The 23696-nt window shown below is 48.8% G+C and overlaps 1 protein-coding gene, 1 long non-coding RNA gene and 1 other non-coding gene across 3 annotated transcripts; 2 read left to right on the top strand and 1 right to left on the bottom strand.

Annotated features, from left to right (window-relative positions):
- Positions 1 to 2508: 2508 nt before the first annotated feature.
- Ap2s1 (adaptor related protein complex 2 subunit sigma 1) lies at positions 2509 to 13525 on the bottom strand. The gene is made up of 5 exons (XM_015496655.2): positions 13377 to 13525; positions 9602 to 9751; positions 3669 to 3782; positions 2971 to 3030; positions 2509 to 2866 (listed from the first exon to the last, which is right to left on the bottom strand). The coding sequence occupies exons 1-5, from the start codon at positions 13377 to 13379 to the stop codon at positions 2765 to 2767; spliced, it is 429 nt and encodes a 142-aa protein (XP_015352141.1). The 5' UTR covers positions 13380 to 13525; the 3' UTR covers positions 2509 to 2764.
- Positions 4985 to 5110, top strand: LOC125612685. The gene has a single exon (XR_007343164.1). It is a non-coding gene; the product is annotated as a small nucleolar RNA SNORA40 (small nucleolar RNA).
- A 113-nt stretch (positions 13526 to 13638) lies between the features above and the next one.
- Positions 13639 to 17773, top strand: LOC107151323. The gene is made up of 2 exons (XR_001504699.2): positions 13639 to 13977; positions 16571 to 17773. It is a non-coding gene; the product is annotated as an uncharacterized LOC107151323 (long non-coding RNA).
- Positions 17774 to 23696: the final 5923 nt, after the last annotated feature.

Genomic DNA, 23696 nt, shown 5'->3' with positions numbered 1-23696 from the left:
TTTTTTTTTTTTTTTTTTTTTTTTTTTTTTTACTTTGAGATGGAGTGTCACTAATTGTTGAAGCTGGCCTCAAACTTGCAATCCTCCTGCCTCAGACTCCCAAAGTCCCTGGGATTACGGGTATGTGCCACTGTGCCCTGAGCTCCATCTCAACAGTGTTAGACATGAGAATATTCTCTCCTTTTCCTTTTTTTTTTTTTTTTTGGTACTGAGGATTGAACCCCAGCATGCTTAGTCACTGAGCACACCCCCAGCCCTTTTTTAGATTTTAGAGATAGGGTCTCACTGAGTTGCTTCCTCCTGCCTCGGCCTCCTCCAGAGCCACTGGAATCATAGGCGTGTGCCCTTGTGCCCAGCTGTTCTCTCCTCAATGTACTCTTTTTCCACCAGATTCCAGGATACTGTACTCACTAGCTGTCTGTCCTTCCTTCCTTTCTTTCCTGAAGGCCAATCCAGGCCTCAAACCCAAGGCCTCAAACATGCTGAGCACATGTTCCCCCAGTGAGCTGCACCCCCAGCCCCACACTGGCTGTTCCTTTTTTGCTTCATTTTCCAGTCTTTTCTCTAAACTCTGATAGCCAGAGAACCAACAGCTGTCTTCAAATGGCTTCTCTCTCCGCCCCTGTTCCCGCGGTGACTTCAGTGGACCCCGGGATGTCGACCTGATCCCTCAGTGTCCTGGTGACTTCCCTCCCAGCTCCAGGGCCATATCTTCATGGGACTCACAGAAGCTCAAACTGGAAAGGGTGGGGGTGCAGCTCAGAGGTCAGACACTTGCCCAGCACCTTCAAGACCCTGGGTCCAGGCCCAGTGCTAAGACACACACACACAAAACCGGACAGATCACTTCCACCAGCTTCTCACGTCTGCCCAGGAAGATTTCAGACTGTGAGACACTCAGGTGTGAGACACTCAGGTGCAAAACTGAGGGGGAGCTCTAATCCTCCTCTCCCTTAGACCCAACTGGTACAAAATCTCACGGCTTCCACCTTGAATGTGCCACAGCCAGGCACATGGTGCATGCCCACAATCCTATTTATGAGGGAGACTGAGGCAGGAGGATCATAGGTTCAAGGCTGCCCTCAGCCATCTAATGAGGCCCTAAGCACCTTAGCGAGACCCTGTCTCAAAATAAAACACAACAAGGGCCAGGGATGGGCTGGGGCTATAGCTCAGTTGGTAGGGTGCTTGCCTCACATGCACAAGGCCCTGGGTTCAATCCCCAGCACCACACTCACACACTGCCCAGTGTAAAGCAAAAGGAATTCTCCGGATTTTTCCCTGCGCATATCAACAATTATGGTGTTTACTGTCCACTCCTGGAGATTCCTCTGGTGTCTCTGATGGTGCCTTGCATACAGCAGGCATTAAATTAATGTCTATGGAAGGAGTGTGTGCTTACTATCCCCTGGCCCAACTGTAAACTCTCCCATAGGTGAGTTTATGAACTCCTTAAACCCGAGGGTGAGATAAAAAACCATCTCCAATTCACTTTCCAGATGAAGAAACTGAGGCGAGAGAAGCTAAGTGACCCACCTAAAGGCCACACAGCTGCAGAGTGGTACTGCTGGGAGCCCTGTCCTCTGCAGTGGGACATGCGAGGAGAGCAGACGCGCCCAGGGCTGTCCTCGCCTTGCCCCGCGGCTCCATCACAGGTGCTGCCAGCCTCCCTCATACTCCGCTCCGAGGCCACGCAGGGCGCCCCACAACCCCAGAGGGCACTGGAAACGTGCAGGTTGTTTTCTGTTGTCACACTGGCCAGAGGGCCACTTTGGGCAGGTGGGTGGAAGCCAGACCTGGGGCCATTTCACAGTGAAGGACTGTCCTGGCTCAAATGCCAACAGGGCTGCTGCTGAGAAACGCAAAGTCCTAAGCGGAGTGTGTGCATCTCCGGCAACCCCAGGGCCTCGGTGAACCAGCGTCTGGGAACCAGACTCCGCAGCTCCACCCCGCTCAGCTGTGATGAGCTACGTGAACGTGGCCAAGGATTTTAACTTTTCAGGGCTCAGTGATCTCACCTGAAAAATGGGGACAAGAGTCGCTTCTTCTTGTTTTTTTTTTGTTTGTTTGTGTTTTTGGTAACGGGGATTGAACTCAGGGGCACTCGGCCACATCTCCAACCCTGTTTTGTATTTTATTTACAGTTGCTTAGGGCCTCGCTGTTGCTGAGGCTGGCTTTGAATTTGCAATCCTCCTGCCTCAGCCTCCCCAGCTGCTGGGATTACAGGTGGGCACCACTGCACCCTGCAGCTGTTTCCTCTGAATCCTGTGAGGATGAGGAAGGCGAGTGGATCAGTGCCCAGATGCTTGGTGCACTCAGGGGCCTCGGAGTCTCACTGTCTAAACCCATCCCGCCCGTGTCTTGGGAACCCTTTGTTGGTGGCCGCAGAGCTGACGCGCTTTGACCCCCACCTCCTTCAGCACAGTAGGGGTGCTTGCTGAATGACTCATTGATGGATGGAGGGCAGGTGTCCTGAGGGTCCCTGGGATAAGGCAGGGGCTCGAGGATGCGAGGCCAGGCAGGACCACGGGTTTATTGGGGGCTCCACACGCACACTCATGGCGTCACACGACAACAGCAAGGTTACTCGGGACACTGAAGGTGGCCTCTGCCCACAGCCGGGCCCAGAGGCAACGGGGTGCAGTCTCCTCCCTTGTGGCCCAGACCCAGCTGGGTCCCTTCCTCCAGGGCGGCTGAGGGGGCTGCGGGTGGCCGCAGGCCTGGGGGGGCGAGCGGGTGAGTCCGAGGTGGTGGCAGGTGGCCTCACTCCAGGGACTGCAGCATCAGCAGCTGCTTCAGCACCTTCGTCTGGCTGGTCTCGCGGATTTCGCCGGCCAGGAACATCTCGTCCACGACCGTGTAGACCTGTGTGAAGGAGGGCCCGGGGCAGAGGAAGTGGGCATCAGGGGCCCTGGTGGCTGAGGGCTCCAGGCCACACACGCCCCTCCCCGCCTGTGCCAGGAGCTTACCTTGTAGAAGTTGAACACCAGGTCCAGTTCACAGACATTGTGGAAGTACTCGTTCAAGACCTGGGCGAGAAGAAAGGTGGTAACTGACGGGCAGGGAGGGGGACACGCAGAGACAGGAGCAAAGGCATCAGAAAGAGACAGAAAAGCCAGGCACAGTGGCACACGCCTGTCATCCCAGCCACTGGGAGGCTGAGGCAGGAGGATCGCAAGTTCAAGGCCAGTCGCAACAACTTAGCCAGATCCTGCTCAATACATAAAGAAGAACTGGGGACGTAGGTAAAGCAACTGGGTTCAATCCCCAGGATCAGAAAAATAAAAATAAATGGCACAAAAGCAAGAGAGACACTGAGGAAAAGGGAGGGAGAAAGATACAAAAATTCAGGGAGGGAGACAGAGACGGGGATGTTAAGGTAGAGACTAAGGATGAGGAAGAGTGACAAGAACAAGAATCCCCGGTGATTACAGAAAAAGGTGGCAGAAGGGCTAGCCTGAGGCACAGGAAGAAAGAGACAGAGCTGGATGGTGGGAAAGGCAGAGGGCGGTGGGAAAGGCAGAGGGCGGTGGGAAAGGCAGAGGGCGGTGGGAAAGGCAGAGGGCGACAGACGCGGCGGGCGGAGCAGGTGCGGGAGGCAGAGTCGAGAAGTAGCAGAGGTGGGCAGGGGAGGACCAGCCTGGCCCCCAGGCCCCGCTCCACTCACCTCCACGAAGTTGTGGATGGCCTCCAGATAGGCCAGGTTGTTGTCATTGACGTCCACACAGATGCAGAAGTACAGGCCAGCGTAGCGTCGGTAGATGATCTTAAAGTTCCGGAACTGTGGACAGAGGGGCTGTCAGCAATGGGGCAGGCCTAGGACCATGAGCCACCACTCTGTGGTCTCTGAGGCCCAGCTCTGTGCCTGGCCTATGCTGGGGGCTCAGCGGTGAGAGGGATACCCCAGCTCTGCCCTCCCAGGGCTCACGGTCCAGGGGAGGGAGACTCACACCCTGGCAGCAGGTCAGGCAGCCCCAGTGGGGACCTAACCCCTTATAGAGCCTGGGAGCCAGCAAGGCTTCCTGAAGGAGGGCATCAAATTTGAGACCTGCGGGATGGGCAGAGGCACTGCAGGCAGAGGGGGCCCAGGGCTGAGAGGGAGCCTGGACTGTCCAGTGGAATCCACCCAGCCTCACCGCCGTCACCTCTGGAGGTCGAAGTCCATAGATGGATTAATTCCATCAGTCATTCTACAAATAATTCCTGGGCCTACTGTGTGCCAGGCTTACGGTGGGCAGTGCAGAGGTCACCATGGTAACCAGGACAACCTGGGCCCTGTGCTCACTGAACTGAGCCCATATGCTTGGGACCACAAGGGTTTCAGACTTCAGAGTTGTTCAGATTTTGGAATATTTGCACAGACTTTACTGGTTCGATATACCTCATCTGAAAGCCCCAAATGCTCCAAACTCTGAAAACTCGGGTCAGCACCCAAAAAGTTTCAGATTTGAGCCGGGTGGGGTAGCACATGGCTTCAGTGCCAGCCCCTTGGGAGGCTGAGGCAGGAGTACGGCTTGTGCCCAGGAGTCCAAGTCCACCCGGGGCAGCAGGAAGACAGCAGGACTGTGGGACAGTAAGACTCTCTCAAAGAAAAAAACGTTTTTTTCACATTTTGGATTTTTGGATAAGGGATGCTCAATTGAAATATGTAAACTTGAGAATAATAACACAATAAACACATCCACACCACCCGTGAATACCTGCTGGACCAGGGAAGGAGACTAATTTTACATGCACAGGTAAAGAGATTGACAGGCTGGGCTGGAGCTGGGGCTGGTGGTAGAGTGAGTGCCTAGCATGGGCCTGCATGGCATCCCCAGCACGCACGCACACACACACACACACAAATCAAAACCAGAAAACAATGCTTTTAGCACTTTGTGATAGTTTTGTGTTGTATTATATATATATGTGTGTATATGTATATGTGCATGCATGCATACACATATGTATGCATGTGTATGTATATATGCACATATATATTGCTTTTGTGTGTTTTTCATTTAACTCATGGACAAACTTATAAACAGGTGCAAATATTAAACCTCGTTTTTGCAATCTAAAACTCATTGTTCAGTATGAGTCTTGATACATATAAGAAAGAATATTATGAAAGATAAAAACAATGCTTTTCTCTGATTTAGGAAATCAGATTGCTGAAGGACCTTATTTTTTTTTGAGTTTTGATTATGGCATTCTTGTCTTAGTTTTGATATTATAGTCTGCCAAAGCTTGCTATAACCATTTAAATATCTATCAGTAGAAATTTGATTAAGTGATTTCTGGCTTATCTCTACAGTGGACTTTTTTTTTTTTTTAACTGTAGATGAACACAATACCTTTAATTAATTAATTAATTAATTAATTTTTATGTGGTGCTGAGGATTGAATCCAGTGCCTCACATGTATGAGGCAAGCGCTNAAAAAACAAAAAAAAAAAAAAAAAAAAGGCAGGGGGACACTAACAAATTGACATTTAGATATGGACACACCCTCTGGGGTACTAAATAGGGATTAGCCAAAATCTGAAGTTCCAGCTCTCTAGGATGTGTGTGTGGCGCCCTCTGGTGGCCACTGTAGGTGCCAATATTAGCCCCTAAGGTTTTCACTTTGGCTCACCCTTTGTTAATTTCTATGAGCTGACTCTGTTTTGCGTGATCGCAGTGTTGCCACACATAACCCAGGGACGCCCAGGGATGCATTATCCGGCACCGATCAGCACTCCGCTACTGTCCGCGCTCTCCCCCTCCTGGCCCCGGGCCCACGGCTGCTCTGCCTGCTCTTCCCAGGGCTACCCCACACCCTCACTCTCTTCCCCAGGAACCTCTTTCTGAAGGCGGGGGCAGGAGTCCCCTCTGAACAATGTTGGCACTACCCACACCCACCCTGCCCTGCTCCGGGTCTTCTCTGTCTAGGGTGGGTCTGTCCCCAGATGGCACTGTGAGCCTATGCGGGAAGCTGAGCATGTCGCTCTGTGTCCCCACCCAGGGCTGACAGCACCGCACTGATGCTACAGCAAACTGAATGACGGCCGCTGAAGACACTCATCTCCTGATCCCTGGAGACTGTGACTGTGTGGCCCTGCGTGGTGAGAGGGACTTGGCAGATGTGATTAAGAAGTTTGAGGGCTGGGCTGGGGCTCAGTGGCAGAGCGCTTGCCTAGCAGGTGGGGCCCTGGGTTCGATCCTCATCACCACATTAAGAAAATAACTAAGCTACATAAAGGCACACTGTCCAGCTACAATGGCAAAAAGGTGGGGGGCCTGGGGGTGTGGCTCAGTGGTTGAGTGTCCCTGGGTTCACTCCCCGGTACCAAAACAAAAAAGAAAGAAATGGGGAGATGGTCCTGAACTATTTGGATGGGACGATGTCATTGCAGGGGTCCTTACATAGGAAATGGGGGGGGCAGTGAGAGCCAGAGAGACGGAAGCTGCCAGAACCCTGGGCTGGCAGGCTGGCAGGCGGCTGCTGGCGCTAGAAAAGCCAAGGAAATGGATTCCCCTCTTGGCCCCAGAGGTTCACGCTACTGTGTTTGAGGCGATTTGTGACCGTGGCCAGGGAAGCTGCCTGGGTCTCCCGTTTCCCCTCCCTGTTTCTCCCTCACAGATCCCAGGCCTGGTGGCTGCTATATCATAAGGGATGCTTCATGTGACATTCATTCTGCCTGATACTCCTGTGTGTCCGCATTGGACCAATGAACGACCTCTGTCCCCACTGCGCCCCTTCCTCCAGAAAGCCCTGCCTCCTGCAGCTGGCCAGGCACCCCAGCCAGGTCCCCCCAGCCAGCCCTGCCCACTCGGACGGCCACCGCCTGGAGACAGGCCTGAGACCCAGGAAGCAGCACAAGGCTGTCAGTTACTGCTGCGAAGGTGGCGGGCACTGGCCAGCCCCAGGTGGGACACAGAGTGCTGCGAGTGAGGACCGCACGGTGAGCCTGGGTCCAGGGGACACAAGACCTGCGGCCGGGCCATCTCACTCCCCGCTGACCTGCTGCTGCCCCGTCTCCCCAGGCCCCACGGACCCACTTCCGGACCCGCACGTGTGTATCAAGCCAGCGCTCAGGGCAGGCCGGGCACTGTACTGGCACCCTAGCTCCCCTTTCCTCCTGTCACCTAGGATCCCAATGGCCAGCTCTGGGCGAGGCCACCCGTGACTTTGGCTGGCCACCCTCAGAGGCCAGTCCCACCCTCCTCCTGCACACTCTTCCGCCCCGTGCTGCCAGGCTCCAGAACACAGCGGCTTTCCTCCGCCTTCCGCCTCCAGCAGTGGCCCTGCGCCCCCGTGTTCTCTCTTCTCACGGCCACTCCAAGTCCTTGGCTTGGTTCCCCACATTTCCCAGGGCGCCGCTGCTCCGTGACCTGCACCTTTCCCTCCCCTATGGCCTCCCTGGGGCCAGGGGCAGACACCTTGGACTGACCTTCCCAACACCTCCACCTGCTCAGCCAGACTCAGCACATCTCAGAAAATGGCAGGCCACCTGCCTGGGGCTCAGGCCCAGACCCCAGCCCTCAGCCTGGTCTCTCCCCTGCACTGCACGCCCATGCCTGGCCACCCCATCACTTCCATGGTGGCTCTGTCACCAGTACATGTCCCTGGACCACTGCGGTCACCCCCGGAGCAGGCCTCTGCTTCTGCTCTTGCTCCCTACAGCGGATCCCAGAGGCCTAAGGCGGATCCATGTCCCTCCTGGGCTCAAAATGCTCCTGTGCTCCATTTTTCTGAGTCTCCCAGGAGGCCCCTGAGGCCCAGCACCTGGGCTACCTTTATCCTCATCGGCTCCGCCCTCCTCCCTGCCGGGCCCTGGAACACCCTCCATGTATTCCTGCCTCAGGGCCTTAGTACTTGCTGTTCCCTCAGCCTGGAATGTTCCTCTCTCAGATAGCCATCTTCTTCCACTGCCTGGACTTTTTCGACTCCTTCGGGTCTTGGCTCTAATGTCACCTTTCACTATGCTTTCCAGAAAAAAACACAGAGAACTGCAGTCTCCCCTCCAGTGTCACCTAGCACTCTGCCCTCAAGTCAGCTGCTAATTGTTCCTACTGCCATTCACGGTCACCTGACCACCATAGCCAAGACCGGCTCCCACCAACCCGCACAGGGTTCTCCAAGGCAGAGATGGGTATTTGCGACAGTCTCTGTGGGACCCTAGGACCAAGAACAGTGCCTGGCACACAGTAGGCCTGTGGTAAATGTCTGTTGGATTCTTCAGAACAATGGGTCCCACCTCTTTTTCTGTGCAGTGCTGGGAGTGACTCCAGGGCCTCTTCACACTAGGCAAGTGTCCACCACTAAGCTACAGGCCAGCCCCGGGCTGCTGTCTTGAGCAGGTGAAGGTCATGGGAATAAAAGGTGAAGACTCATAGATTACAACAGACCAAGAGCCAGGTGTAGTGGCACATGCCTGTAATCTCAGTGACTTGGGAGGCAGAGGCAGGAGGATTGCAAGTTTGAAGTCAGCCTCAGCAACTTAGCAAGGCCCGAAACAACTTAGCAAGACTTTGTCTCAAAATAAAAAATAAAAAGGCTCAGCACGGTGATGCACACCTGTAATCCCAGAGGCTCAGGAGGCTAAAATAGGAGAATTTTGAGTTCAAAGCCAGCCTCAGCAATGATGAGGCGCTAAGCAACTTGGGGAGACCCTGTCTCTAAATAAAATACAAAATAGGGCTGGGGATGAGGTTCAATGGGAGAGCACGCCTGGGTTTAATCTTCCATACCACATAAAAAAAAAAAAAGAAAAGAAAAAGGCAGTATTACCAATTTGATTTGGTCGGGTCTGATAACAGTATTGTGATGATGTAGGGAAATGTTTTTATTTTCTAAGCTACATCCCAAAAATATTTGGAGAAGAAGTATGATGACGTCTGTAATTTAATTTAAAACACTACAGCAAACGACACTCTTTATCCTATCCTGTCTATTTCCGTGTGAATGAACATTCCTATAGTGAGTTTTACAAAGGGAAGTGAAGGGCTGAAGGGTAGCTTAGTGGCTGAGCACTTGCCTAGCATGCCTGAGACGCTGGGTTCCGGTCTCAGCAGCAGCAAAGAACACAAACTAACCTCTTTGACAATAAAGTAAATAAGTAAGGTAAAAGGAAAGACAAAAATGTAAATGCTGATAAGATCTAGGAGTAGGTTTATGGATCTTCAATCTACTCCTCTCTTTCACTCTGGTAATCTCCATCTTTGTAATTTTGAAAGGTACCAAAGCCCAATGTAGTAGCGCATGCCTGTAATCCCAGTGGCTCAGGAGTCTGAGGCAGGAGGTTCACAAGTTGGAGGCCAGCCTCAGCAACTGAGAGAGGCCCTAAGCAACTCAGCAAGACCCTGTCTCTAAATAAAGTATAAAAAAGGGCTGGGGATGTGGCTCAGTGGTTAAGCGACCCTGGGATCAATTCTTGGTATCCAAAAAACAAAAAATACAGAAAGAAAGAAAAAAGAGAAAAATACCAAATACAGGAAGGAAGGTAAAGTCAGCTGAGGGAAGACAGGAGAAGGTGGGTCAGTCAAAGGGTATTCGAGCTAGAAGTTGGGCAGGAGGCCAGAGGAGGTCATAAGGAAGCAGGGGGTGTGAGAGGCACGGAGGGGCATCTGTCACCTCCACAAAGTTGGTGTGTTTGGCGTCTCGGACGGTGACCACGGCGTGCACCTCCTCAATCAGCTTCTGCTTCTCATCGTCATCAAACTGCATGTACCACTTGGCCAGGCGCGTCTTGCCTGCGCGGTTCTGGATGAGGATGAATCGGATCTGGGGGCAGAGGGAGGAAGAGGAGGAAGTGAGAGAGGCAGGGAGGTGGCCTAGGCTAGAGGCCACTGCCCCACAGCCCCACCTGTCCCTGCAGGGAGATAGGGTGCAGGGCCCCAGCTGCTCCCTAGAGCCCACACAGGCCTCGCTGTCCCTGCGCTCTGTCCCAGGTCCCTCCAGCCCGCCTTCCAGCAGTGGCCAACTCTGAGCCAGCCCCAGGGCCCCCAGTCCCAGGCTCCATGGCTTCTTGTCTGCCTCTCACAGTCTATTTCCCTGCCGGCAAAACAAGTTCCAAGAAGAGGGTGTTTCATCAGGTTTCTGGAGGTTTCATAAGCTTATAAACCTAGTTTGGAGGCTGGTAAGCAGGAGGCCCTCAATGAAGGCTTGCATCTCAATTCTTCAGCCTGAGCCCTGGCTTTCCACTTCTTTTTTTTTTTTCCTTTTCTTTTTTTAACATTTTTTAGTTGCAGATGGACATAATATCTTTATTTTATATATTTATTTTTACGTGGTGCTGAGGATCGAACTCAGGGCCTCACACGTGCTAGGCGAGTGTTCTACCACTGAGCCATGACCCCATCCCCCACTTCTTTTTCTTTTGGATGACTTTTTAAAATTGTGATGTGAATTATTATTCACATATCATGAAATTCATCCTCTTTTTGGGGGAGTGGGGCAGGATACTAGGCATTGAACTCAGGAGCACTTAACCACTGAGCTACATCCCCAGCCCTCTTTTTTTTTTTTTTTTAATATTTTTTTAGTTGTAGATGGACACAATACCTTTATTTTGTTTTTATGTGGTGCTGAGGATCGAACCCAGTGCCTTCCACATGCAAGGTGAGCGCTCTACCACTGAGTTACAACCCGAGCCCACCAGCCATCTTTTATATTTTATTTAGAGAGAGAGTTTTACAGAGTTGCTTAGGGCCTCACTAAGTTGCTGAGTCTGGATTTGAACTTGCAATCCTCCTGACTTGGCCTCCTGAGCCGCTGGGATTACAGGCACGGCCACCACGCCCAGCAAATTCCCTCTCTTGTACAGTAGACACTTCAGTGGTTTTTAGGATATTCTCTTAGAATAGTCACAGTTGCACAAATATCACCACTAATTCCAGAATATTCTTACCATCCCCCAAAAACCTCCTACCCATTAGCCTCCACTCTTCCTCCCCTCAGCCCCTGGCAACCAGTCTACCTCCTCCCCTGTGGATTTGCCTATTCTAGACATTTCACAGTAGTGGGATCACATAGATGTGGCCTTTTTAACTGGCTTCCTTCACTTAGAGTCATGTCTTCATGTCTGTCCAGGTCGTAGCATGCACCAGCGCTCTGTTTCCCTCCCTCCCTCCCTTCTGCAGTGCTGAGGATAGTGCCCAGGCCCTTGCACATGCAGGCAAGTGCTCTCCACTGAGCTACAAGTCCAGTCCTGCAAAGTCACTTCTGAAGTGGCTTAACTGCTCAGTGCCTCGGTTAATGTGATCAGTAAACAATACATGAGAAGCACCAGAGCAGCGTCTCGAGTTCCGTGCTCCATGTTAGCTGTCATCGGTTCTAGGAAGTTTGCTATTAAGATTCTGAAAAGACAGGTGAATCATCTCGGGCTACTGTGAAAACCACAGTTAAAGTCAGAAGGGCTCAGCCTTTACATGCTGAGCTCACACACACACATACACATGCACACACACACACACACACACAAATTAGTTATCATTATGACTGAAGTATTCGATCAAGAGTTCAGGCTTTGGAGCTGGGGCTGGGGCTCAGCGGTAGCACACTTGCCTGGCACGTATAAGGCACTGGCTTCGATTCTCAGCACTACATATAAATAAATAAAGCTTTATCAACAACTAAAAAAATAAAAAATAAAAAGAGTTCAGGCTTTAATGCCTGGCACTATCAATTACTGGCTGTGTGTCCATGGCAGATCAGTTAACCTCTCTGAGCCTCAGCTTCCCTTTCTGTATAATGAACTTAATGAGAGTACCTCCTCCAAAGACCAACACATGGGTAAACATAAAGGTAAAACATAAAGGTAAACATAGAGTAGAGCGCATAACATATACTAAGTGTCATATAAACACTATGGCTTAGTAGCATTATACTGTGCTGTTATTTGACTTTGAGAAAACCCTGACCCAAACTCACCTATCTAGGAAGGCTGGCTTTGGGCCAAGTTCTTTCTGAGATTGGCATGCTCTTGCCCATTTTTCAGATGAGAAAACAGGTTCAGAGAAAGTAAGTCTCACAGCCAGAAAGCCGATCTGGAGTTCAAAGACCTTGCTCTGAACCTCCTTATCCCAACTTGTAGGAGCCCCTAACCCTTCCTAGGCCTTCACACACTCTACCCCACCTCCGGCCCACCAGGCTGGACAGGAAGAGGATATTACACTCTCCTTCCAAGAACTCCTTCTGCTGAGCCAGGGAAACCCACTTCCTAATAGGGCCGGGGTCCAGTGCAGGAAAGGAAGTGACATGCTTGGGCATAGCAGGAGCCACAGCCTGGGGCAAAGCCAGGGACAGAAGGGTCACATGGGAAGGGGAGCTAGAAGCAAGCCTAGAATTGAGAGCTCTGCCTCTTATTCCCAAGTCCCCGAATACTCCCTGTTTCACCTTCCAGTGAGATTCTCTCCACATCCAGGAATCCACCCCACGAGGGCCATTCCCTCCAGGACCCTCATCCATCCTCATCTGTTGTTGTCCTCTCTGATGCCTCCCAACCTTCCCCTGTCTCCAGTCCCCGTCCTCTGGATTGTTCCCTCTTGACCTCCAGTTTTTCACTTTCAGTCCCCTCTCTCAAGTCTCAGTGAGTCTTTCATTGGAGATAGCCCTTCTCCAACTCCAGAGCCTCATCCCTTGTTCCAAAGTCACATCTTGTTTCCAAGACCCTGTCTTTGGAAAACTCACCCACTGTCCTGACATTCTCCTCCATCCAATCTCCCTTCCTGACTCCCTGACCAAAGAAACCTGAATTCCCAAGCCCCAACCTGTGGGACAGAAGTACCCGCTAAATCCAGTGCTCAGTCCTTGCCCCAAGAGCCGCCTCTTCCAAGCCTCCTCCTTACCCCAAGACCTCTGCAGCCCTCCCCATTCGTTTCTAGCATCCACTCCCTACCTCCACCCCCTCCCTTCGCAGCACACTTTCCTGACTCCCTACAGGTGCCCACTTCCGGCCTCCAGTGCCCACTCTCTTCCCCTTCAGCTTCTCTCTCCTCAGAGTGTCCTGCTCCTGTTCCAACCTCCGGAGACCCCGCCTGCCCCACCGTCGGGCAGGTGTCCCTCCCGGTCCGGAGTCTCCAGTCCTCCTTCAACGCCTCCTCCCCACTCCCGAGACCGTGCCTCGCCAGCTGCCTCTCCTGTTTCAAAAGCGCCCAACAACTTTCAGTGTCTCCCGTATGCGCAAGTCTGCTCTCTGGACACCCCTTCCTCAATGTCCCTTGCCTGGAGACCCCATCGCACACCCGAGCGCGAACCAAGGCCCTGTTCCCTCCTTCCCAGCCCCAGAGCCCACGTCGGATCCAGACCATCCGCGGCAGGGTGGCACTTGTCAGCGCCGATCCAAGCCTCGGCTGTGTGCACGTGGACCCTCCCTCCGTCCGCCCCCGGCGAGGCGCGCCCCCGTTACCATGGCGACCCCTGTCCGGACCCCAGCGGCCCTGGTCCCGCAGCAACTGGGGGGCTACGGCTCTGGCTGCAGTTACGGGGCCCACAGCTGGAGCGGACTTCCGGCAGAAAGAACCCGCCTGCCCTCTCGCGCACAGCCCGCTGGGAGTTGTAGTTTCACGAATGACCTGGCTCCTCCGGGCGGCTAACCACGGGAAGAGGCTCGGGCCCGCTTCCCAGCATGCTCAGCGACTGCCCCTTTCCTACCAAAGAATCCGGACTCCAAATGCATGCCGGGAGTTGTGGACGAAGGTGTCTTTGAAGGACTACAATTCCCGAGATGCTTGACAGCCAGCAAAGGGAGTTCAGGGAAATGTAGTTCTGGTCGCCTCCTTCCCAAACCCTCACCCAGGGGAAGACAGCGGGTTGGGAAGAGGAGACCGCCTGGGTGACCTAGACGTGTAACTGTCTTTTCATGCTCACCCACTGCGCTGTTTCAAATACAGTGAGCCTGGGGGTGTAGCCCTGCAGCGGAGCCTGTGCTTAGCATGCGGGAGGCACTGGGTTCGTCCCCACACTGAAAAAATAAAATGCAACCAACGTTGTTTCCTTGTGGGAGACAGGTAAGCACAATTTCCCTGACTCTAAAGCTTGAATTTGACAGGTGTGGGGCCCGAATTCAATACCCAATACCGGGGGAGGGGGGGTGGCTGAATTTGAAAGTCAGAATTGTGCAAACCTGGTCATTGCTTGTCTAGGCTGTGTGACTTTGGACCAGTGATTTCACCTCTTAACTTCTTCATCTGCCAAATAAGAAAGATCAGGGAGTCAACTCAGTAGGGTGGTTTTAAAGTATTAAGTTTTCAAAGTTCTTAGCACAGTACTCTGCACATAGTAAATGCTCAATAAATATCAGTTCACTTTTTTGGGGGGGCAGTACAGGGGACTGAACGGAAGGATGGTCTAACTGAGCTACATTCCAAGCCATTTTTTAAATTTTGATACAGGGTCTCTCTAAGTTGTTGAGGCTGACTTGTAATTCTCCTGCCTCAGCCTCTTTAATCGCTGAGATTACAGGTATGTACCATCCTGTCTGACTTAGTTCACATCACAAATGCCCATTGTTAATATTTCCTGTCCAGAGGTCCACTTGTCTTCTCTCAGTTACTCTAATATGCCAACTGCATTCCCCTCAGGGACTTTCCATGGCCTTACTAGTCCCTTGAAGACCTTCCCCACCTCCATTCCATGTTTGGCCTCTTCTTCTTTTAGCTTAAACACCACCTGTGCAGATCTACAGAGACATCCTAGATACAAAATCCCCATAATTCCCTAGAAGTTAATTAGGGCATTTTTATAGCCTTTATTCCAACTTTTAATGGTTTCCTGGGGGGGGGGGTTGTGGAGATCCTCCATTAGGTGGTGTGTCTTTGGGGGCAGGCACTTTATCTGTAAACTGTGCTTCATCATCTAGAACAGGGGCACATAGTAAGCACTCAGTAAAGGCATGCCTATGGGTACTGACGGGAGATTTGCCCTGACAACAACAGAGCATATTACAGAACCTGTCAATTAGACGTGTGCTCCCGACAGAAGAACCAGTACAAAACTACTGAATGTTGGCCCGGCATGGTGGTGGGTGGGTGGCAGGAGGATCGTGAGTTCAAAGCCAGCCTCAGCAAAGGTGAGGCACTAAGCAACTCAGAGAGACCCTGTCTCTAAATAAAATATAAAATAGGGCTGGGGTGTGGCTCAGTGGTCAAGTGTCCTTGAGTTCAATCCTCAGTACATTCCCCCACCCACAAAAAATCCCTATTGAATATTGCAAGGGTAAATAGAGGCCAGAGATGGATTACTCTCCTGTACACATCTCCTTCTCCAACAAGGTTGGAGTAGGATGAGCAAGATGCCCAAGGAGCAAAGCTGAAAAAGACACTTATTCAGATGCCAACCCAGCCCTGGCATGAGCCTGAGCCTGAGTGCCTCCTTTCATTTTATGCTCTGGGGACCTTGTTTGTGTCACCTTAGTCCTGACTCTGATCTCCAGTGCTCAGCACAGCACTTGGCACGAGTGTTCAATCTACATGTTAGATGATAAATGAACCAGCAGCAAGAAAACGGGCCCTGTCCCTGTCCTGGAAACATTCGCCACCCACCAGGGAAAATGGACATAAATGACATTACACAAAAAAGTTAAAGATTATTTTAATGAAGCCAGGTGCAGTGGCATAGGCCTGTAATCCCAACAGCTTGGGAGGCTGGAGCAGGAGGATCTTGAGTTCAAAGCCAGCCTCAGCAATTTAGTGAGGCGCTAAGCAACTCAGTGAGGTCCTGTCTTTAAATAAAATACAAAATAGGGCTGGGAATGGGGCTCAGTGGTCGAGTGTCCCGAGGTTCAATCCCCAGTACAAAAAAAAAAATCATTTTAACAAGTCCTGTGATTTAAAAGTTGTAGGATACTTTAATGCTGAATTAGTGATTTTTAAAAAATATTTTTTAGTTGTCAATGGACCTTTATTTTTATTTATTTATATGCGGTGCTGAGGATTGAACCCGGTGCCTCACAATACTAGGCAAGCGCTCTACCACTGAGCCACCACCCCAGCCCCTGAATTAGTGATCTTCTACTGTCTAATGAACCATCCCCAAACTTAGCAGCTTAAAATAATAATCATAAATCTCATAGTTTCTGTGGGTCAGTAATGGGGAACAGCATCGCAGGGCGGTTCCGGCTTGAAGTCTCTGGCAGGATTGCAGTTAGTAGAAGGCTTGAAGGGGCTGTCAGAGCAGTGTCCCCGCTGCTCCCGTGGGGCCACATTGATGCTGACTGTTGGAGGACGTCTCAGTTCCTTACTCTCAGGAAACCCAGGTTTGGAGGCTCATCCCATGGAAAAACCCACACCCTAGAGAGGAGCATTGGGGAGAAGGAGAGGCTATTTGGTGGCCAAAGAATGGAGCTGTGCTCCCACATCAGCTCAACTCACAGATGCAGACAGGAATAATGAGGGAGAGAGAGTCTATAAAGGGGAGGAATATTCGCGTCTTGTCTTCGATCTCCTGGGAACTCAGGTGCCACCACTCCTCACTCCTTCCATGGTTTGGTGTTTCCAGTCATGGCGGCTGGTAGGTGTCTTCAGCCTGAAGGGGGTGGGGGGATGAGGCGAGTCTCCAAGGTTATTATAGTTTCGGACAAAACATTTCTCAAATGTTCAACAGGTCTCTCTGCAGAGCTGAGTAGACTCTGGCCCAAATGTCAAGGCGACAAAGGAGATCAACACAAAATGAAGACAGAGATGTCAAGCCTTCATCTTGACCTCAACAGACATCAGCAGGCCCCAGCGAGGAGTCAGTGTTTTCAGAAAAAGTGACCTCCAGGTCCCTGAAGAGTAACCTAGACAACCGTTAGCATCATGACCCCCAAGTCAGAGGTGTGATCTCGGGCCAAGCCAGTGGCAGACTGATGGTGGATTGCCCACGTGACCTCCAAAAGTAGTGATTTTTAAAGTAAATTAATGCAGGTGAAATGAGACAGTTTATTTAGGCTTTTCCTCAGTAACAGGACCTCGGTTGGCCTCCCCACAGGACACAGGAGTGTCCTCATGTAGCGCTGCTTTCCGGGCGGTGGGGGGGGGAGTGATCAAGAGAGGGCAAGGGGGAAACTGCAGTGTCCTCTATGACCTTGCCTCAGATGTCATGCCCTATCCTTTCTGAAGTACAGATCAGCCCTGTCGGATGCCAGAGGAAATAGGAGTACCCGTGAGAATCACTGGGGTCCATCTTAGAAACTGGCTTTCATCATTATCTAGAGCAGGGCTGCCTGTTTTAATGAAGAGTTAGGGACAGCTAGCAATGAATTCTGTCCTTCCTCTCTTCCTCTGTCTTTCCCAAGGCTGGGGATTGACTGAGGGCCTTGTGCTCCATAGGCAAGTCATCTATCACTGAGCCACACCCCAGCTCCTAACTTTTCTTCTCTCCAACTTTTGGGGGGGCAGGGGTGGGATGAGGACTAGGGATTAAACCTAGGGGTACTTTACTACTGAGCTAAGGCCTCAGACTTTCTAAATTTTTTATTTTGAGACAGGGTCTCACTAAGTTGCTGAGGGTTGAGTTAAATTGAACTTGCAGTCCTCCTGTGTAGCTGGGATTACAGATGTGTGCCACGGTACCCGGTTTGCTTTCTCAAACTTTCTAATTAGAAAATGATCATATCTACTTGAAAATGTAATAGTAGTACAGAGAACTCCAATATATCATTCACCTCGATGCACCAATTGTTGACATTTGATACATTTACTCTCTGCATGTATTTACTTGAATTTTTTTTTCTTTGGTTCCTTGCAGACAGCATGCTAACACTTCCTCCCAAAATCTAAATATTTATCACTCCTAAGAAAGGACTTTCTCCTCCATAACCACAATGCAATTATCACACTTAGAAAACTTAATATTAATACTATACTATTGTTTAATATACAGTTCATATAAAAATATCTTTGATATGGAGAATGAGATTGATCAGATTATATTATGTACATGTACGAATATGACATAATGAATCATACTATTATGTATGATTATAATCCACCAATTAAAAAATATATTTCTGGGTGTAGTGGCAACACACCTGTAATCCCAGCAGCTCAGGAGGCTGAGGCAGGAGGATCACAACTTCAAAGCCAGTCTGGGCAATATAGTGAGATCTTGTCTCAAGATAAAAAATAAAAGGGTTGGGGATGTAATTCTGTGTCAAAGTACCTCTGGGTTCATTTCCCAGTACCAGGGGGAAAAGTATCTCAGTAATATTCCATATATATATATATATATATATATATATATATATATATTCTGCACCAGAAACCCATCCAGGATCACAGATTGCATTTAGATGTAGTGTTCCACCAAGTGGAATCCCAGGGACTCTCCTGGCTGAGGCAGGAGGATCACAATTTCAAGGACAGCCTCTGCAATTTAGGGAGACCATGTCTCAAAATAAAAAGTAAGCCGGGCGTGGTGATGCATGCCTGTAATCCCAGTAGCTCTGAATGCTAAGGCAGGAGGATCACCAGTTCAAACCAGTCTCGGCAATTTATCAAGGCGCTAAGCAGCTCAGTGAGACCTTGTGTCTAAATAAAATATCAAAAAGGGCTGGGGATGTGGCTCAGTAGTTAAGCAACTCTGGGTTTAATCCTGGTACCAAAACACATAAACAAACAAACAAATAAAATAAAAAGGGCTGAGGGTGTATCTCAGTGGTTGCACACCCCTGGGTTCAATCCCCAGTAGCAAAGGAGGGGGGAAATCATGTCCCTTACCTCCTTTTATCTGGAATAATCTCTTCTCATTCTTTTCTGTATTTCAACACACTGGCCATTTTTGATGATTCCCAATCAGTTATTTTGCAGAATGTCCCTTAATTTGGATTTGTTTGATGTTTCATCATAGACATATAGATAGACAGATAGATAGATAGATAGATAGATAGATAGATAGATAGATAGATAGATCGATCTAGGTTTAACCTTTTTTGTCAAGAATATCACCAAGTGACACTGTTTTCCTCCCAGAGCATCCCCTCAGGGGCATGTGATGTCGATGGATCTCATCCTTGGTGACATTAAACTCAATCACTTGGCTAAGGTAATATCTGTGACACTTTTCTTTTCAAAATTATACAATTTATATGATATCCAAAGCATAAACAACAGGAGAAGAAGATATGGATTAAACTTTATTAAAATTAAAAACTGGGGGCTGGGGTGTACCTCAGCCATGGCAGAGAGCCTCCCCAGTATGAGGCCCTGGACTTGATTGAGGCACCACACCACAGACACACAGTAAAAACCTTTTGTGTATTAAAGGACAGCTGCCAAGGAGGCTGGGGTTGTGGCTCATCGGTAGAGCGCTGGCCTAGTGTAAACAAGGCCCTGGGTTCGATCCTCAGCACCACATAAAAGTAAATAAATAAAATAAAGGTATTGTGTCCAACTACAACTAAAATTTTTTTTTTAAAAAAAGGACAAATGTCAAGATAGTAAAAGCAAAATCCACGGAATGGAAAAAAAATATTTGCAAGCACATCTCTCATGTGGGATTAATATCCAGTATATATAAAGAACTCACCAGGTGGAGTGGCATAGGTCTATAATCCCAGGTACTTGAGAGGCTGAGGTAGGAGAATTGCAAGTTTTAGGCCAGTCTGGGCTACACAGCAAGATCCTCTTTCAAATAAAAAGTAAAAAGGGCTGGGGATGTGGCTCAGTGGTTGAGTACCCCTGGGCTCAATCCCCAGTAACAAAATAAATAAATAAAAATTAAAGGGGCTGGGATGTGGCTCAAGCGGTAGCGCGCTCGTCTGGCATGCGTGCGGCCCGGGTTCGATCCTCAGCACCACATACAAACAAAGATGTTGTGTCCGCCAAATACTAAAAAATAAATATTAAAAAATTCTCTCTCTCTCTACCTCTATCTCTCTCACTCTCTCTTTAAAAAAAAAATTAAAAAAATAAAATGTAAAAAGACCTGGCATTGTGCCTCAGTGGTAGAGTGCTCGCCTAGCATGTATGAGGCACTGGGTTCAATTCTCAGCACCACATATAAATAAATAAATAAAGGCCCATCAATTAAAATATATATATATGTATATATTAGTTGTAGTTGGATATAATACCTTTATTTTATTTATTTATTTTTACGTGGTGCTGAGGATCGAACCCAGGTCCTCATATGTGCTAGGTTAGTGCTCTACCATTTTTTAGGGCCACAACCCCAGCCCTAAAATATATATATATTTTTAAAAAGTAAAATAAAAAAGTAAAAAGACTTGGGAGTGTATCTTTGTGGTAGAGAGCCCCTCAGTTCCAGCTCTAGTACTGCCCCCCCACACACAAATAAAAGAAAGAAAAGAAAAAGTGAAAATCTGCTTGACCTAAAAATGGGCAACGATCGCTTCTCGGCCTTTTGGCTAAGATCAAGTGTAAAAATGGGCAACCAACATGAAAAGATCTTTCTCTAAAGAAGAAATACAAATGATCAATCAGCACATGAAAAAATGCCCAACATTATTAGGCATGAGGAAAATGCAAATCAAAACCACAAGATACCACTTCCCACCCATTAGGAGTGTGCCTATTATAAAAATAAAACAAACCCAAAATGTGAAAATACCAAGTGTTGGCAAAGATGTGGAGAAACTGGAACCCTGATGCATTTCTGGTGAGAATGTAACATAGCACGGCAGCTGTGGAAAACAGTTTAGTGGTTCCTTAAAAAGTTAAACATGGGGCTAGGGACATGGCTCAGTGTAGAGCACTTGCCTAACATACATGAAGCCCAAGTTTGTCCCTAGCACTGCAAAAAAAGAGAAAAAAAAAAGTTAAACAGAATAAAGAGAGTTACCATACAATTTAGTAATTCGATTTTTAGGTGTAACCATCAAAACCAGGGATTCTCACAGATAATCATACACCTATGTTCATATCACAATAGCCTAAATCCCAAATGCTCAACACATGAGTAGATAAACAAAACATGGTTTATACACACTGTGGAATATTATGCAGCCTTAAAAATGGAATGAAGTTCTGATACATACTACATATATGATCCTCGAAGTAAGTGAACCACCCAGACACAAAAGGACAAATATTGCCTATTCTAGATCCTATGTGAAGGACCTAGAATAAGCAAATTCAAAGACAGAAAGTAGAGTAAATGTTAGTTACCAGGGACTGCCGGCAGAGAAGGAGAATGGATGTTACTGTTTAATGAGTCTAGAGTTTCTGTTTGGGATAATGAAAAAGTTCTGTGAAAGGATACCAGTGCAGATCACAAAACATTGTGAATATACTTAATGCCGCTGAGTCGTACAGTCAAAAGTGGTTACAATGGGGGCTGGGGCTGTAGCTCAGTGGTAAAGTGCTTGCCTTGCATGTGTGAGGCACTGGGTTTGATCATCAGCATCTCATAAAAATAAATAAAGATATTGAGTGTCCATCTACAACTAAAAAATTACTTTTTTAAAAAAAGTGGTTATAGTGATAAAATTTGTTATTTATATTATCTCCTAGAAAAAAAACATTATATGATTTACTTTTTATTTTTATTTAAGTTTTTTTGTTTTTGGTACTAGGGATTTAACCAGGGACAATTTACCACTGATCTACATCCCCAGTCCTTTTTATTTTTTATTTTGAAACAGTATCTCACTAAGTTGATGAGGACCTCACCAAGTTGCTGACGCTGGCTTTGAACTTGTGATCATCCTGCCTTAGCCTTTTGAGTCACTGGGATTATGAGCATGCATCACCACAACTGGGTATAATTTATTTTTTAAAAAATTCACCACTTAGTAGTAACTATTACTAATAGAATGCTTACTAAATTCCAGACTTTTTCTTTTCTTTTCTTCCTTCCTTCCTTCCTTCCTCCCTCCCTCCCTCCCTCCCTTCCTTCCTTCCTTCCTTCCTTCCTTCCTTTCTTTCCTCCTCTTCCTTCTTGTACTAGGAATTGAACCCAGGGACACTGTGCCACTGAGCTACATCCCCCATTCTATTATTATTATTATTATGGTACCAGGGATTGAACTCAGGAACGCTGGCACTGAGCCACATCACCGGACCTGTTTTTGTATTTTATTTAGAGACAGGGTCTCACTGAGTTGCTTAGCGCCTCACTTTTGCTGAGAGTGGCTTTGAATAGGTGATTCTCCTGTCTCAGCCTCCTGAGCCGCTGGGATTAACAGGTGTGCACCACTGCACCCAGCTTATTTTTTTAATTTTGAGACAAGGTCTCGCTAAGTTGCCCATGCTGGTCAGGTATCAGGCGTTCACCAAAAAATCCTGACAAATTTCAGGTTTTTTCTAAGCTTTTTATAAATGAAAATTTCCAAACAACTCTGTAAGGTAGGTACTAATACTATCAACACCATTTTACAGATGAGGAAACTGTGGAACAGAGAAGTTGAGGAACTTGCCAGTAAGTTGTGGAGCTGAGGGGCTGGGGTTGTAGCTCAGTGGCCGAGCGCTTGCCTCACACACGAGGCACTGGGTTAATCCTCAGCACCACATAAAAATAAATAAAATAAAATAAAGATATTGTGTCCATTTACAACGAAAAAAAAAGTTGTGGAGCTGATATTCAAGCCCAGGCATTCTGACTCCAGAGTCTATGCCTGTCCCTCATATTCTACACTGTAAGTGTGTAGAGAGGTCTGGAATACAAGGCAATTCCAGAGAGGCAAGTAAGGTGGGCCTGAGATGTTCAAGAGGACAGCATCTAATTTAAAAAAAGAATATCGTGTTCTAGTTGTAGTAGTTGGACACAATGCCTTTATTTTATTTTTATGTGGTGCTGAAGATCGAACCCAGCGCCTTGCACGTGCTAGGCAAGCGCTCCACCACTGAGCCAGGACCCCAGCCCTGGGACAGCATCTTTTTTAAATACTGCAGTATTAAAATTTAAATAAAATTTTTTGACAGGCCAAGAAATTCATGTATTATTGTTTAATTAAAAATACAAAAGGGAGCTGTCTCTCCCTCCAGAGATAGTCTGCATTCAGAATGCTTTCCCAAAGGCTTCTCTCTTGAGATTGCTCCCATTCTCCCTTAAATAGGTCTCTACTTAAGGGCACTTAACCATTGAGTCACATCCCCAGCCCTTTCTATTTTTAATTTTGAGACAGGGTCTCAGTAGATTCCTTACAACCTCAATTGCTGAGGCTGGCTTGGAACCTGCCGTCCTCCTGCCTCAGCCTCCCGAGCTGCAGGGATTACAGGCGTGGGCTGCTGCGCTCGGCACACTTCAATTTTTAAGTTTATAAAAATAGAGAGGTTCATTATATTCGGTCAAATACTCAGCGCGTGCCCACCAAGTGTCAAGCGCGGGGCCTGGCAGCTGCTGCAGCTGTGGATCCGAGCATCCCCACCTCCGCTTTCTTCCTCGTGATTGGCTGCTCTTCGAGCCAATGGCGAAACAGTTCTCGGTTCGCGGACACCTCAGGCAGCTTCAGCGAGAAGCCGCTTCCCCAGTTTGGCTTGTAGGCGGCGCTGTGGGTTCACCAACTACTGAGTCACGCACAGACCTTGTCCCCACCCTCTCTGATTCTTTCAGACTCTCAGGAATGGATACAGAATGTCTCCCAGCACCTTCACCCTCTCTGCACAATTCCTCAGTGGCTTTTTCTGCCTGTGCATCTTTCCCAGGCGGTTTCAGAGCCCCACGCCCCGCCTGGTGCGTCCTCTGGCTCTCTAGCTGGTGTGACCTCCAGCCATTCGGGCCCCCAGGGCAAAGCTTGGGAAATCTTGATACCGGCCCAAGCCAGCAGCCGGCACTTCTCTGGGTCGGC

Source organism: Marmota marmota, unplaced genomic scaffold (genome assembly GCF_001458135.2).
Source record: "Marmota marmota marmota unplaced genomic scaffold, marMar, whole genome shotgun sequence".
NCBI lineage: Eukaryota > Metazoa > Chordata > Mammalia > Rodentia > Sciuridae > Marmota > Marmota marmota.
This window is presented reverse-complemented; position numbering and strand designations above follow the sequence as displayed.

Bases quoted from the DNA above. Each gene is read 5' to 3' on its own strand.
- Ap2s1 (XM_015496655.2), bottom strand. The intron at 3,783-9,601 runs GTGACAGATGCC...CTCTGTCCACAG, and splicing joins AACACACCAACTTTGTGGAG to TTCCGGAACTTTAAGATCAT. The intron at 3,031-3,668 runs GTGAGTGGAGCG...CTTCTCGCCCAG, and splicing joins CCATCCACAACTTCGTGGAG to GTCTTGAACGAGTACTTCCA.